The sequence below is a fragment of the Eschscholzia californica genome, unplaced genomic scaffold (genome assembly GCF_041429995.1).
Source record: "Eschscholzia californica isolate CP2 unplaced genomic scaffold, dmEscCali1.0.p SCAF_3, whole genome shotgun sequence".
Lineage (NCBI taxonomy): Eukaryota > Viridiplantae > Streptophyta > Magnoliopsida > Ranunculales > Papaveraceae > Eschscholzia > Eschscholzia californica.
This window is the reverse complement of record NW_028238420.1, coordinates 58,074,100-58,090,218: the sequence shown is the minus strand read 5'-3', so window position 1 is coordinate 58,090,218 and position 16,119 is coordinate 58,074,100. Positions and strand designations below refer to the sequence as shown.

General features: G+C 35.9%; 3 protein-coding genes across 6 annotated transcripts; 1 reads left to right on the top strand and 2 right to left on the bottom strand.

Annotated features, from left to right (window-relative positions):
- Positions 1-530: 530 nt before the first annotated feature.
- Positions 531-6,944, bottom strand: LOC147552424 (kinetochore protein NUF2 homolog). Of its 4 annotated transcripts, none has more exons than XM_086672487.1 (10): positions 6,674-6,944; positions 6,353-6,571; positions 5,453-5,543; positions 5,182-5,367; positions 4,307-4,396; positions 2,938-3,045; positions 1,988-2,041; positions 1,633-1,747; positions 1,347-1,549; positions 531-911 (listed from the first exon to the last, which is right to left on the bottom strand). In XM_086672487.1, exons 1-10 carry the CDS (start codon positions 6,835-6,837, stop codon positions 819-821), a joined length of 1,323 nt encoding a protein of 440 aa, XP_086528613.1. In that variant the 5' UTR covers positions 6,838-6,944; the 3' UTR covers positions 531-818. The 4 variants fall into 4 exon arrangements, with proteins under 4 accessions (XP_086528613.1, XP_086528612.1, XP_086528614.1 ...); XM_086672486.1 differs by having other exon boundaries at positions 1,979-2,041; positions 6,674-6,936; XM_086672488.1 differs by having other exon boundaries at positions 1,979-2,041; positions 6,690-6,936.
- A 3,133-nt stretch (positions 6,945-10,077) lies between these two features.
- LOC147552423 (UDP-galactose transporter 1-like) lies at positions 10,078-13,899 on the top strand. Its single transcript, XM_086667875.1, has 6 exons — positions 10,078-10,290; positions 10,372-10,492; positions 11,588-11,837; positions 11,940-12,147; positions 12,824-13,055; positions 13,430-13,899. Exons 2-6 carry the CDS (start codon positions 10,382-10,384, stop codon positions 13,664-13,666), a joined length of 1,038 nt encoding a protein of 345 aa, XP_086524001.1. The 5' UTR covers positions 10,078-10,290; positions 10,372-10,381; the 3' UTR covers positions 13,667-13,899.
- Positions 13,900-14,578: 679 nt separating this feature from the next.
- On the bottom strand, positions 14,579-16,018 carry LOC147552422 (Adenine nucleotide alpha hydrolases-like superfamily protein). Its single transcript, XM_086667876.1, has 3 exons — positions 15,206-16,018; positions 14,988-15,112; positions 14,579-14,891 (listed from the first exon to the last, which is right to left on the bottom strand). Exons 1-3 carry the CDS (start codon positions 15,614-15,616, stop codon positions 14,741-14,743), a joined length of 687 nt encoding a protein of 228 aa, XP_086524002.1. The 5' UTR covers positions 15,617-16,018; the 3' UTR covers positions 14,579-14,740.
- Positions 16,019-16,119: the final 101 nt, after the last annotated feature.

Genomic DNA, 16,119 nt, shown 5'->3' with positions numbered 1-16,119 from the left:
TGTTAAAGTGAAATGGAGTTTAGAAAACAAAAAAAAACTCATTCAAGAATAAGAAATTTAATCCTTGTGCAATAAAAAACATTACTTCACCATTTTTTCTAAAACTTTCTCTAAATTGTGCTCAGTTAAACCGATTAACCAAATTCAACCGAGCCAAACCATGTCGGCTGCCCAAATGATTAACTTGACTTCGGCCGATGATGTAATCAAGCTGCCACTTATTGCTTTAGTTTCGGCTCGAGCTAAAACCGAGAAAAATCGATCACTGCTCACCCCTACATCTTACTGTTTAACTTTCTGCAATTTAATTGTGTGCGTATAATGATACATTTGCGTATTTGCCAAAGAGAAAACAAATATTGAAAAAAATATTGACTTTTTACCTATTCAATATATAGGAAGTTTGGACCTTAAATTTAATATATTTTTTATTTTGGGTCTACCGTCTACAGACGTGGAATCTGAGTCAGGGGTCCAAAATCCTGATTCTAGTTAATTTCAGGTCCATCAAATTCAGATGATTCAGAAAATAAGAGAAAAAAACAACCTTAGTTATTTGCATTTGAGGTTCTCTACCAAGCCCTAAACTAGTAATGACATCAAACTTGTTCCGTGATGTGTTAATTTACGAATCTCATTATCCACATTCGAGCTAAACCGACAGAAAATAAATACAAAATACGAACAATCAGAAACTACTAAATTATCTTATCTTATAGCTGTACACGATATATATTGAATCCTCGCTTAGACAATTGGCATGAAAAACGGGTATTTTTAGCTCCTTCTGGAAAAGCTGGGTTGGAACACAACCTTTATCATACCCCCTCTTCTAGTCTTCTTTTTTTTGTAGCAATCCCCTCTTCGAGTCTTTGTATGCAAGTTCCAACAGAATGTGAACAGTTGCGAAACTACAACCACCAAAAAAATATTAACGTCGTCTACAACATTTCCAGGTTAATAAACCAAAGTCGACGAATAAAAATATGGATTTCAGTATTATATGGTAAATCACTTATTAGAAATTAACCATGTTTAACTTTTCCAAGAAAGTGTAGGACTTCTCTTTTGGTAGAAGGAAATGTAGTCAGAAGAAAAGGGTTTCTCTATTTGGAGAAGTACCTAGGTCAAAGGTCAGATTGTCGAGTTACGTCATTGAATCAATGTTCTAAATGATCACAAGGATGTTCATACATTTGCAAAATGCCACTCATCGTCGGATCATCGATCTTATATAACGTTGTTTTGCGACTGGTTCAAGTAAAATAGTTAAACTAATATAACACCTGATTATTGAACAAGAAAATGGAAGTGGAGAAATATCAGTTATGAGTTTGAAAACGAACCTCCTTCACGATCTCTTCACATTTTAAACGCAGTTGTTGCTCTAAAGCTGATTGAGATTCTCTTGCTGAATTAATTCTCATATTTAGATCGTGCTTATTTGATTTCACTGCCAACTTGAAATGATCCATTGCTGTATTTACTTCCTTACGATTCATATCTCTCTCTTTCTCATAAGCTTTAATTGACTCCTGTACTTGTTCCACTAAATGGACAAAGCATATAATTTACTTTTTGCAGTATTAAATATTGGAGAAAACAAATTATATCAATTTCAGCATATATCACCTTTTCCTTGCCATTCGACTAATTTTGCTTCGAGAGACATGTATAGTACACCCTCATCGCTTAGCTTGGACTTCAGAACCTTAACATCTTTATTAACTGTTTTTGCGGAGTTAGCCTGAAGAAAAATCAGATTTGTCAATTGCCTTAAAGCCATGCGTGTGTTTTGGGAACTTCGCATATCTCAAAAGATCGCTTGCCATGAAAGAGATATACATTTTCAATTGAGAAGGATTAAATTAAGTTTAGACTTTTCGATTAACTTAAAATGAAGTTCCAAGTTCTAAACCAATCCTTAATATCAAACAATGCCACGTAGGTGATGTAGTAAAGGTAAAGAAAAAGGTACAAAGTAAACCTGTTCCTGTATTGCTTGCATTTTGGCGAAGTGCTTGGACATGCTCTTCAGCGCCTGCAAAGAATCAACTTCAATATAATGCTTTAATCTGAACAATCTAAATTAGACTATGAATCAGCCTCTTTGCGTTATCATTTTAAGGCTTCTCTTTCAATCATGGTGGAACCTAGACTTGGGTTGCCAAACAAGAAATGGCTAATACTTCGTACGTATAAGTGCAAAACTCTACCATAGGAGCCACGTGAAGAACAAAAACAACTCTCTTTTTTCAACTACCAGCATGTGCAGCAGATTTATGAGCATGTTCGATCAAGCCTCTACCACTCATATCAAGAATATGCATTTCTACTGTTTTTTCTTCATATACAAAGTAATAAGGGACTGTATCATGTCTAAAATGGTGAACTTTCATATTGGCATTTCGTAGTTTTCATTCTAAATCTGCTTATTGACCATAGGGAATTCTAGAGCTTCTCGAAAACATTGTTCTAAAGAACTTTTTTTTTTTTCAATTCCTTAGAGTGTGCAGAATCTGGGTTGTGGGTCCATGCAACAAGAACTTTCTGCAGTTCAAGGCAGCCGCAGCACAAGGTCAACTTAGTCTACACATTTCCAAATAAACCATATATATGGACCAGGGGCTGATGATTGGTCTTTACTTAGGAAGTCTTGGTCATGCAATATAACCTCTGAGTCTTCCTGTTCATTGAGCAAAAGAATACCACACATTTTTCTTTTTCAGTTTTTTGAAAGTATATATCAAACATATGTTGAAGATAGCTGTTCCAACTTTTAAATTTGCAGAAAGATTAGTTCAGAGTTCAGACACTTTATATTAGTTACCAATGATATGACGGATAACATATTTTTAAAAATCGAAGTACTTCATTAGCTTGAATGAACGTGCACAGACTCCATATAGTAAGGAAAACTAGTGACAGTTGTAGTACCTTTGAATAAACCTCCAGAATGGCAGTCTTCTCCTGAAATGCTTGCATTGCTGATCTGTCGGAGTTCTTCATTTCATCCCTTACTAATTTTTTCTCCTCTAGAGTTCCCTTTAAAACACAAAGAAGGATGCGTTAGTGGAGTGTTCAAAATGAGGCTAGATCGGTTAAACAATTAAATACATGTTGTTGTACAATGTCTAAAAAGAAGTTGAGGCATGTTGAACCATACACCTTTCTGACTGAGAAATAGGTGTCCCTTTACCATGACAATGTGTGCCTTGAGGCTTAAGCCTCTTACAAACAAGGTGTTTGCCATAAGTAATAAACTTTTTCGGATTAGAAAACATTTGACTAAGATGATCCTCATGGTCAATTTATCTTTCTGACAAGGGTCACACTCACAAGCATAACCGGCATGCAGTTTTCTCTTTGGACACAGTCTCATAATTTGTAGTTTTATCCTCATGGTGAGATAGCCTTTCTCATCAAAAATTTGAGCTTATACTAAGTCCAGCCGCATAATTTATAGTTGCGTTGTAAATTCAGAGATATGGGCACAGTCTCTCTTGGGGAAAGGGCAAATATTGTGGGTGTAGAGTGGTACACTTTACAGTGGTGCTCGTTTCGCTTTCGGGCAGGATTCAAGCTCGGAAGATGGCTGGTCGCGACAGATACATTCAATGAAGTTCTCCCGAAAACTCTAAAATCTAAAGGAACAAAAAGATCCTACTCTAGTTGTGTTTACCCTCTCTAACTTCTCTGAACTTGCCACTTTCTTACTTAGGCAACCATTTTGCCAGACTTCCAACCTGCTGATTTCCTCCAACTTGGACCCTGAAGCCTTCAACCAGCGGACAGATAGACAACTCAAATGCTAGCTCATTCTATTCAGCCCACTCATAAGTCCCAACCACTTTCAAATGCTAGCTCATTCTATTCAGCCCACTCATATGCATTTAAACCCATTTTCAAACCCCTTAAAGCATTTAGTCCAACCTTTTCAATCTCAAATTATTGTTCAGACTTTTAACAACTGGTACTATCATTCGGAATCAAAATGTTTGTAAAAGAATGTAAAAGATAAAAATATCTTCTTTTTTATTTTAGTTGGCGTCATACCTTTATTATAAAAGACTTTACTACCAATCCAAGCTCTTATTACGACTCTATAATGTCATTCTTAGTAGGCATTTCTTGTTTATTTAGGTTTTTCTTGATTTGTCTTTGTAAATCCTATTCTTTGTTTCAATATACTATCCTTTCGTTAAAGAAAGAAGGTTGGAGCATTACCAAATTGGAGATTAATCACGATAGATCAGTTAAGTCTTGCAAGAAGGGACGAATAATTTGATGACATCAAGAACAATACCTGTAGCTTATCTGGCGACTGAACAATTTTAGACCGTAAGTTTGCATTTTCTTGTGCACTCCGAACTAATTGAGAGTCTGCACTGGAAATCTGCATTTAAAAGGTACATTCAGTACATAATCTAGAAGTTTAGAACAATTAAGTATGAAAGATCTTATGAAGGATATGTATTGTATTAGTTTGGGCCTACAAAAAATTGGGTCAATATAATTTTTTACCATACACAACACCAAATTGTTGGTATATAGGAAAACAAATGCTGAACCAGGAGCCACATAAAAAATCTTGTTTTTTTTCGTTCTCTTTGTAACGAAGTCGATTTTTTCAACGTGCATAAACCAACCTCTTAAGGAGAACCAAGTTTGTTTCTTACTATATCTGAAATGAGGGTTGATATGCAGAGAAATTCGAGACCAAGTTTGTCTTTTAGTATTTTGTGTGTCGAGTGATGCATTATTACATATTTAATTAATTTTTTGTTATCATTTTATGATATATATAAACTGAATAATGATCTCTGCCCAAGTAGTTCCAATGACAAAAAATTTGTAGTTAGCCATTTCCGCTACAAGATCATTACAATAAATTTACTGTTGAAAGTTCGAAAGTTTACGTACTAGTACTACTATAGCTAACAACTCTTTTCAAACACGAATTAAGAATTTTCAAATCAAAATTAGAAAATCTCCAATCTAAATTAAGACTTTTCAAATTAAAATTTGAATTTTTCTATAATAGAAGGATATCAACAAATAAAATTAGATTTTTTTTTTTTCAATACTAATAGAAAGCGTTGAGCATGTTAACTTTTGCAATCGGAATATTGGGAGATACTTCTGATATTAATATATAATAAGAAGGATTGAGGACCACACCTTTTCATCAATTGCAATTGCCTTCTCCCTCAATGACATAAGGGAAGCTTTCGACGACATTTGGTGTTTGTGGAGACCATGAATAGTCTGCCATAACTCCTTAACTTTACCATCTATTTCTTGAATAAAGGGCTGTTGATGCTCCCTCTCTCTTGCTTCTTTTAGGATTGATATTTCCATGTTCAACTAGAACACCAGCATAAGTATCTTTAATAAAACATTTGAACCAGGTAAAGCTTTCATGCGACACAAATATTTACACTTCTTATACCTCTGAAATCCTTGATTCTAACTCTGCACGCCTCCCTTCGCGGTCAATCACTTCAGCAACATATGGTTGTAGCGACTCTAATATAGTGTCCCTGATTATTAAGAAAGTGTATTAGGACAAACCCTGAAATATAAGCATATAGATACATTATTGTATAAAAAAAGTAAGTAAACCCTTGAGATATAAGCTCGGAAAAGTTTCAAGAAAGTAGTAGTGCATCTACCACTTCTACTCATATACCTTTAACCTTCTAATCTTAGAGAGATACATCATGCAACAAAGGAAATCCCTTCTTTGACGTTACGTCATACATTTTAACATGACTATTCTGCTAAGTCAACAAGCTATATCAAACAGAAAACGAACATATAGTCATAAAAGCATGTTAGTATATGAAAAGTGTCTCCATTTTTCTTTTCTTTATTTTAAACAAGAAGAGTGTATATATATCACATTTTATAGAGGATTGCTAACATGAACAAAGTTACATACAAAGGTATATACACCTAAGATAGTTTTTAATACAAATAGAAATTGTATACGAGTATGTGTCTCTTACACTTTCGCTGTCTTAAAACTTCAGTCGTTTAACACTTACCATCATAATTCACATCAATATAACAAATTAGCTAGGTATTTTGCCATGTCATAAATTGCAATTATAAATCTCATCCGTCAAGTACTCATTGATAAATTTTCATCATCGGATTTCCTTCCACTAATTTAAACTTCTCAAGATAACTCCCCACTTAAATGGTTAACCGAGTTCTTAAGATAACTACCCACAATTCTTTCCTTATCTCTCTATATTGGGTGTTTTCAGCGTTAAGGAGAATTGAGTCTCCAATTTCAGATTCAAATATTGGTCATGTTAATTTGATGAGAAATAGCAATTCTCACTTATGAAGGCAGAAATTGAGAATGCAGCTCAAGAAAACAGCAGTCCGATTAGTATCAGGCCTTATAAGATCTTTCAGGGTAAAAACAATTGGACAAGTGACACAAGCCACAAATTCCTTGATTTTATTGCACAAATTCATAATCCGAATTGCATCAACATGAAGATCAGGATTCTCGAGTAACCCTAAAGCAGTGAAATCAGCTTGATCGTGATCTTCCCTACAAAAAATAATGAAATGATTATCAGTAAACCCTAACTAAATCAAAAGACTTAGAATAAACAAGTAAAAATCTAGGGTTAGAATGATGTAAGTAATTAACTGGAGAGGATCGAGACATATTAAAATGTTGGTGTAAATAGCAATGATGAAAGCGGATTTTGGATTGATGAGATCTTCTTCTCTGATGATTGCGATTTCTGCTTCCTCGAGAATCGAAACGATATCATTACTAGGTAGTACTGGGAAGGAAAAGGTCGCCGTCATTTTCTTCTTCTTTCTTTTTTACTCCACCGGCTCCCGCGCAGAACAATCACCTTCTGTTATTTGAATAGATTCTTAATAGATCTCAATCTTCTCCACTTATGGGAGTTATATAGTAGGGGAGAGGGAGTTGAGATGGGAATTATACATGTGGGCCCGGGCCCGACCCCGACCCCGCCGAGAGGCACCCAAGTCCAACAAAGGCCGTGTAAGACTGCTAGTCTGTCAATGGATATCCGAATATTCGACATCCGATCGGCATCCGTATTCGAATTTTAAAAGAATATCCGAAGTTTTCGGATCTCGGATATGGATTCGGATATTCCTTATCGGATATTCCTTATCGGATATCTGCTTATCGGATCCGGAATGGATACACTAATATTTGATCCGATAAATATCCGTATCCGATAAGTAATATAAAAAAATAATCAAATTTAAATTTATTCATAGTAATATATAAAATGTAAGGTTGAAATATATTATTTAGATCTAATGGTTAAAAATATTAAGAAAAAATTTAAAATTTTGTTAAAGGTTCGGATATTATCCGATATCCATTAATATTATCGGATTCAGAATTGATTTATAATATCCGTCGGATAATTATCGGATATCGAGTAGCTTATCGAATTCGGATACGGATATACTTATATCTGATCCGATAAACTACCGTTTACAGGCCTAGCTATGTCTCAGGCACAACCCGCTCTCCCCGCTACGTTTTAGTGGGCGGACTCAGGTTAAAACCTCTATCCGAACACTTGCCCGCACCCGAGCTTGTTTTTAGCATCGGGTTTATACCCAATAAATGTACATTGAGTTTTCAGGTTTATTCTAACATTCAATGTTATCTAAACCCCAAGATTTTAGGGTTTAGACTGGGCATGCACATTAAATGAATGAATGCTCGACTGAGTGAAATACAACTGGGTTCTTAGATTTCTAAGAATAAATCCAATGTAGGGGTTCAGACTCCAATGTCGCGCTCTCAACAGGAGCTCCCAAACTCAAATTACGTACTTGTGTGATGCATGTGCGTGGAGTTTTGATTTCAAATTTTAACTATTTAATGGAGTTGGGAGTCCGGACTGAGGTGCACCCAACCCCCCAGCTCTCAGGTGGAGCGCCCAATGGATGGGTTGGGATTCCCAAATTTGAATTTAGGAGTAAGTCTGTCAATGGATATCCAAATATTCGACATCCGATCTGCATCCGTATTCGAATTTTAAAAAAATATATGAAATTTCAGATATCGGATATCTGCTTATCGGATATCAGATACGGATACACTAGTAATCGATCTGATAAATATCCGTATCCGATAAGTAATATAAAAAATAATAAAAAAATTTTAAATTTATTCATAATAATATATAAAATGTATGGTTAAGATTTATTATTTAGATCTAATGGTTAAAAATTTGAAATTTTGTTAAAGTTTCGGATATCGGATATTATTCGATATCCGTTAATATTATCGGATTCGGATATTGATTTATAATATCCGTCGGATAATGATCAGATACGGATATTCAGATAGCTTATCAGATTTGGATACGGATATGCCTATATCCGATCCGATAAGCTACCGTTTACATGCCTATTTAGGAGCCCCAACTCATACGCATTGGACTTGCTTTAACTGGGGTGTCTTCATACTTTTATCCTAAGTTCAAAAGGAACAACATGCGGCTAAAGATTTCAAAAGGAACATAGTTAGAGAGCTATCCCACATTGCCCATCTATAGGAGAAAATTATGTTGAGTTCTCTTATTAAGTAGTCAAAGGGAGAAACCAATGTAGTTCTTCTGGTCCTGCTTTAGCTATCACTTCGAAGTCGTAAATAAACTACCTAATTGGTTATTGTAGAGATTTGCTCGACCGGTCCGAGTTCAAGTGAAGGTTACTTGTGGATGTCCACACCCACCCGATTCTCACCCCTAGCTGAGGTCCAAAATAAAATGGAAAGACCATTGCAAAATACAACTATATTTTTCGTAAACAAAACTATTTATTGGACAACATTTTTCTATCAAAGGGTTATTTAGAAATTGAAGTTATTTAGCGATATTAGGACTTCACCCTTAAAATGAAAATATGTATGGGCGTATGGCATTGACCCCCATTCTCGATTTTTCCGCTAAATATCAGTTAAGTGGTTCACGTGCCAACCACATGTGTGTGACTTATGACGAAAATACCTTTTAACGAAGTGTTTAGGTTTATTTAGATATTAACCCCCCAATTATTTAGGAATTTTAAGGGTACACCTCCAAAATTAAAATATGTTAGGGATTGACTCTCATTCTCTCCAAAATGATAATATTTTTGGGATTGACTCTCATTATTGATGTTTTTCAAAAATCAGTAAAGTGAGTCGTATGCCAACCACATGCATAAGTTTTTATATTATCAGTAACAAGTCTAGAACTAACTAAGGACTAAACTTTGTAAATCGAACTATTATATATCCGAGACTAGTTCTAATCAACCAGACTCAGTACGTGGAAGGTCAGATACTAGGGTAAGCCTTTTTTTTATATATTTTCCATCGGTGCCATCTAATATATCTAGTCTGATGGGTCGAATTCGTCTCAGACTTCGGGTAGCCTATTTTTCTTGATGTTTCTTGCTTATTTGGATCGGGCTCTCGGACTAACTTTGAGTTCATGGACCAACCACTTTTTGTCGATTATGCAATTTGAGATCTTAGATTCTTATGCTGTCAGAGTAGGATGAATTTTTCATCATAAAAACCATCTTCGAAAACCTATAGAAATAAGAGGAATAAGAAACTGCACGTAAACTACTTAATTGATATTTGACAAAGAAATCGAGAATAAGAATTAACCCTAAATATTTTTGTTTTGAGGGTGTATTCCTAATATCAGTAAATAGTTGGGAGTAAATGTCTAAATAACCTAAATATTTAACGGAAAAATCGAAAATGAGAATTAACGTCATACATATTTTTATTTTGGGAGTGTAATCTTAATATAGCTTAATTACTGGGGTTAATGTCTAAATAACCCTTTATCAAATTGCTATACAACACTAGAGATTTGCATTATCCAACATATTTCCCTTCCCGAACGGCGTACTCTTTTTTTTTTTTTTGTTGAAAGAACGGCGTACTTTTCAACTGAATATCCGTATAGTTTCCTAGAGATTTTTGGATGTCCATCCTAGTAGAAAATCCAACGGTTTAAATAAGCTCTGAGGGATCTCTTCTCTCTCTTCATGAGAGAAGGATTCATTTTTTCCCCCATCAGGACTAAACCACGCCCATCATCATCACTGCCGTTACAACTCTGTCTCTCTATCAATTCCCCCCCACCCATTCAAATTAGGGTTTACTGATTTCATGATTCAGTTTTAAAAGGCATTTTAATTGCTTTCCTTAATTTCCTTTCTTTCTGTTAAATATCAGTTGGCAAGAGAAGTATTTTTCATGTACGTTTCTTCTCTCTCACTACTTTTGCGTTACTGATCTCTTGTTTTCTCTCTCATCGTCGTGTGTCTTGAGAGAGACAGAGAGAGATCCATGGAGGAGGGTCGTTTGTGTCAGTGGACTGTGTTCCGATCTCTTCTCGCTATTCTTCAATGGTGGGGATTCAATGTTACTGTTATCATCATGAACAAATGGATCTTTCAGGTCTGTCTATTCATCTTCTTTTTCTAACTATTCTGATTGATCTGTGTTCAACCCCGGTTCCCCTTTGATTTCCTCGTGTTCTGATTTAGGTCTTGTCTGAGTTTGGATCTTAATGCTTGTTTAATTTCTATTCATTGTTTTTATAATAGTGAAGGTAATTTATCTTCATTGAACAAGGTTATAGAGGAGTCAATTCAAAGAACTTGTGTCATATGTTGTAGATGTTATTATCTGCTTCTTGATTTGCTACTAGTAGGTTCTCACTCTTTCCGTAATCAGCTATCACATAATGTAAAGGTTAACCCTTGTCGATCTTGAAATTGATCGGGGATGGAGTATAAGTGAAGGAACTGCTTTTTGGCCAGGGTGCCAAATGTTTCTACTAATAATTCTGTGTTTCTCTGTCACTAAACGTTTGAGGCGGGATTGGCTCGGGATTAGACAGGGGCAGATTGCTAATCCCATAGATCTGAGCCAAATGACATAACCGAGTTTATACTAACTCTTAATATATACACATATTTACTTATCACAATGTGTAATTTGTGTACATTATAAATTTTGAGCATTGGGGACAGTTGATGAACAGACAAACTTTACTTTAATAGTTCAAATTAAACTCTGAAAGTTTGATACATGATGACTAACTTAGGGCTCGACATGGAATTTGCTTGGCCTACTTGTGATCCCGAATGGAACCACGAGTTACTTGGGTGTATCAGCTCAGGGCAACTACTTAGCTTTGTTATTCAACTACTGGATTTTCATTTGTAGTTTCTTTCTGAACCTCAGTTGAAATGTGAAGTCTATTCTTTGAGTTTGAAAGGGTAACAACAACAATAACAATACAATTGTTGTTTCATGGTACCCATTATTGACACAACTTCTGGGCAATTGTTGTGATTTGAAGTCATTTATCTTGTCTGAAGGTGTAACCTCATTCGACTTTTGACCATATTTGCTTCATATGTTACCAATATTTCATTTTTTTTCCAATGCCCGAATTTGTCTATCGTTTTAGATCTATTGAAGGAAACTACTATTTTATTTGTTTTTATGTAACTTAGGCTTATTCGACTGTATTTTGTGAGACAGAAACTGGATTTTAAATTCCCACTGTCAGTATCTTGTGTTCACTTCATATGCTCTGCCATTGGAGCCTACATGGTAATCAAGGTCTTGAAGCTTAAACCTCTGATAGCAGTAGAGTCTGAAGACTTATGGAGGAGGATATTTCCGATGTCATTTGTGTTCTGTACCAACATAGTATTGGGGAATGTCAGCTTAAGATACATTCCCGTGTCATTTATGCAAACAATAAAGTCTTTTACTCCTGCAACAACAGGTTAGACTCATATACATTCTTCGTGTGCTAAATTTAACCACCCATCACATCAGTACTGTTCAAGTTAGTGCACAATTAACGATTCAACTCGTTTTGTAACAGTTGTCTTGCAGTGGCTAATTTGGCAAAAATACTTCGATTGGCGGATTTGGTCATCTTTAATCCCCATTGTAGGAGGAATTGTCCTAACGTCCATTACTGAACTAAACTTCAATGTATTTGGGTTTTGCGCTGCCCTATTCGGTTGTCTGGCTACCTCTACAAAGACTATATTGGCGGAATCTCTGCTGCATGGATATAAATTTGACAGGTATCTATTTGCTCTTGATCTGTATTCTATTACAATTGATTCATTTATTGTCAGGCCATTAGTTTGAAATTGCTACTTTGAAATTTCGGAAGCACTTAGTTTCATGTTTAAGCTTTAAGTGTATTACTAGCCACTTTAAAAATGTTGATATTTCATGTGAAGTTTTATATCATGGTACTGACTCTCGAAAGCTAGACATATTTCCTTCGAAGGACCAAGTTCTCATTTTGGATGCAACTGACAAGATATGTCACCTACACTTCCCCTTCGTTAACATTTGCGCTGGATTTTGGAGAAAAGAATAAAAAAAGTTTAGTGTGCGGGTGATTATAATTCCAGTTCCACCCGAAGTTTAAAGGAGAAGAACAAAATAAAAGTTGATGGTGCCAATGAATAATCAAACTCTGGAATACATGAATAGAAAAATGGATGGTAATCAAACATTAAATAGATTTGTAAGGAGATAATCATGCTTTTGAAATACTCTCACTGAATGACCGTTCTTATCCATCTATAAGGGCACATTATGAATTGACTTGATAGTATTCTAGTGAAGGATATTTTTTTGGCTTTGGTAGATATCGTGTGAGATATCTACTATTTAGTCTTTCTCATTTTTGGATAACCATTGCTTTATGACTATGATGCTCATGTTGAATTGTGTTCGATACTGCAGCATAAATACGGTGTATTACATGGCACCATTTGCAACTATGATCTTGGCAGTACCAGCCTTGCTACTGGAAGGGGCTGGAGTCCTGGAGTGGTTTCAAACACATGATTCTATTTACTCAGCACTAATTATAATTATCAGCTCCGGTGTTTTGGCCTTCTGTCTCAATTTCTCTATCTTTTATGTTATCCATTCCACAACTGCCGTCACTTTTAATGTTGCTGGTAATCTCAAGGTAAGAAATTGAATAAGATTGATACGAGCTCCTTAGCACTTTAACCACAGTTGTAGCCGACTAGCCGTGTGACGTAGTGGCTGGTGTAGCTAGATAATTTGCCTATCATCAACTTCCACATCACGTGGTTTAGAGAAATGGTCCGCCCAACCTTACCCATTTCTAAATACTGCTAAGTCGCGTCAGTTAGTTGAAAAGTGTCTGTTTTTCTTTCAAATTTCAATCGACTTGTAATAGGGCTTATTTCGTTCACTAAGACCTGATATCAAGTATCAGGATCTTATGATTTTATTACCATGTGTATATGATTTCACAGTCCAGTAACTACTTGACCTTATTATCTTTATTATTTGTTATGTTGTTTCAATTTACAGGTTGCCGTTGCTGTCATGGTGTCATGGCTGGTGTTTAAAAACCCGATTCCAGCTATGAATGCAGTCGGGTGTGGGATAACGCTGATCGGATGTACATTTTACGGGTATGTAAGGCATAAACTGTCACAGGTGCCGCCACCACCAGGAACACCTAGGACACCACGGACGCCTCGAACACCTCGAAGCCGGATGGAGATGATCCCTCTTGTAAATGATAAGTTAGATGACAAAGTCTAATTATGTTTGTTATAAACTAATCTTTCACTAATCATCATGCTTCCTTACCACGAACCCATTTGAGCCAGTAGTCGCAGCTAAGGGGTTAGAAAAAAAAAACACTAGAAGAAAACTTTAACTACGTTCAAAACTCGACCATAATTTATTTTTGTTTTCAGATTTTTCTTTTCAGTTTTGATCCATAATTCTCGAAAAACAGATTTCTTAATTAAGTCGGGATTCACTTTTACTTAGTTTTATTTCTCTATCTTTTATTTGTATTTTCTTGCTCATCTATATCATATTTGCTAAAAGATTAGGTGCACCAACGAATGAGTGTTCATTTTTAGATCCTTGTTAGCCTCCTGAATTTTGAAGACAAGACACGACAAAGGTACAGAGACAATGCTTATTTTCTTATTTAGTAATATACAGTGAATCAGGGTGGTTCGGTGGCTAATAGGCATATCAGGGCCATATGTCAATGGGCCCATTAGACCTGACCTGGCTGCTAGGTGCACTTGAAAACCCAAGTCAGGGCTATGAAATTCAGCAGGTGGTGATCGTGTCTCACGTTTTTTGTTAAACTTGGGCCGATGTAGACTTGAATATGGGTGGTTAGTGTTCCTGTCACAGGTTTTCGGTACCCATGGGCTCACGTAGACTTGGACGTGGCCCGTGGGTGGGTAGTTTTCCCTACTCAGGTCTCATTACCCATAGGCTCACGCAGACTTGGACGTGGCCCATGGGTGGGTAGTTTTCCCTTCTCAGTTTTCTGTCACGCGACTTGAATGTTGGTCCCAAGTAATGGCAGTTCATTGAAGACCAAAGAGATCAATTGATTGATACATTTTTATACATAAAATCTGTTGATAAAATTAGGTTTTCTCTAAGAAGATAATTAGATCTTTCAACAAAAAAAAAAAAAGATAATTAGATAAAAGCAGCACTTTGATGTCATTGTTAGGATATTAATTGATTGATACATTTTACAGATGAACAGACAGGAGGAGAAAGAACATTAAATAAGACCCTAAATATTAAACAAGTTATTTTCTTTGAAACTCCCTCCACTGAAGTTATTCTTGTTGAAAATCAAGCCAAAAGCCAGAAATTCTTTTGCCATCTACTACTAATTAGGTATCCACCCATTCCTCTACTTTGCTTTCTCACCCCCAAAGTCAAACATTCTGCATTGTTGATACAATACTCCACAAAATCTTCATCACTTGTGATCCCACAGAAGCTTCAAAACCATCAAGATCAAACAATGTATATCATTAGTGTGTTTAGAGAGAGAGAGAGAGAGAGAGAGTAGTTATTCATTAAGACACAAACTCACCAGCTAATGAGAGGAGAGGAAGGCTTTTTCTGGGGCAAAACAAGAACAGACACATCAAGCTTCTTGACTTGGTTTAGGACTGTGGCTAACTTTGGTCCTTGTATTACTAATGCTTCTACTTCCACCTAAACCCAAACAAACCCTAAAGTAATTAAATCACCATAACCCAAACAAAAGAAAAAAAGTCAAGTAATAAAACAAGAATAAAAAAAATTTACCTCAGGTTTACAAGCTTTGCAAAGGGTGCCAAGAGAGTTAGCAAGGTAAGATGATGAAGATGAATGAGAAGAGATTAACCTCTCAGGAGGAAGATTGGTATCATCACTAGTAGGTTGAGGGATAATGTGAAGTAGTGTGAGTAGATCACCCTTGTTTGTCACATGTGTGAGTGCCCAAATCATAGCATGTTTGGCACGTGCTGACTGATCCACCACCACCATCACTCTCTTCCTACTCATAACCACCCCTCCACAACCATCACCATACACATTCTTAAAACCTTCCATCTGTTTCAAACTCTTCTCACCACCACCATTACTCATCTTCTTGTTCCATCTCTTTGATGTTGATGAATTCCAATCTTCCTTACCACTTAATTGCCTCATAATTGAACCTGATGGACTCCCCATCTCTCACTCTTTCTCTCTCTCTCTCTCTCTATAGATCTAATCCACTCTCTAACCACTTAAAAAAGACTTGATTTGATTCCTTAGAATTTTCCTTTGAGGTTCATATTAGTAGTAGTAGTAGTAGAATTGGTTCTTTCTTATAGTGAGTGTGAGAATATCAATAGGGAGTATATTTTGGGTGAACCAATATTTTGATGGTCTCAACAATACTCACCAATAAAATACTACCATTTGTGCATTTGAAGTGGACCCACATAATCATGTGGAGTTGGCAAAACCTGATTGGACATTCTTGGTCCCCGATTCTGTATTTGGGTGTAGCATGGAAGAAAGAGGAGAGAGAGAATGAAGTGGTGAGAGTAGGAGAGAGAATCAAATATTAATAAATTATTGTTCAGATCTGCTTTTATTGGGGTTTTAATGTTATTTAATTTTGTTTGTAAGTGAGTCTGTGAAAGGGCCAAAAAGGTCACGGGGTGATATTTTCTTTGGCAATATTATTA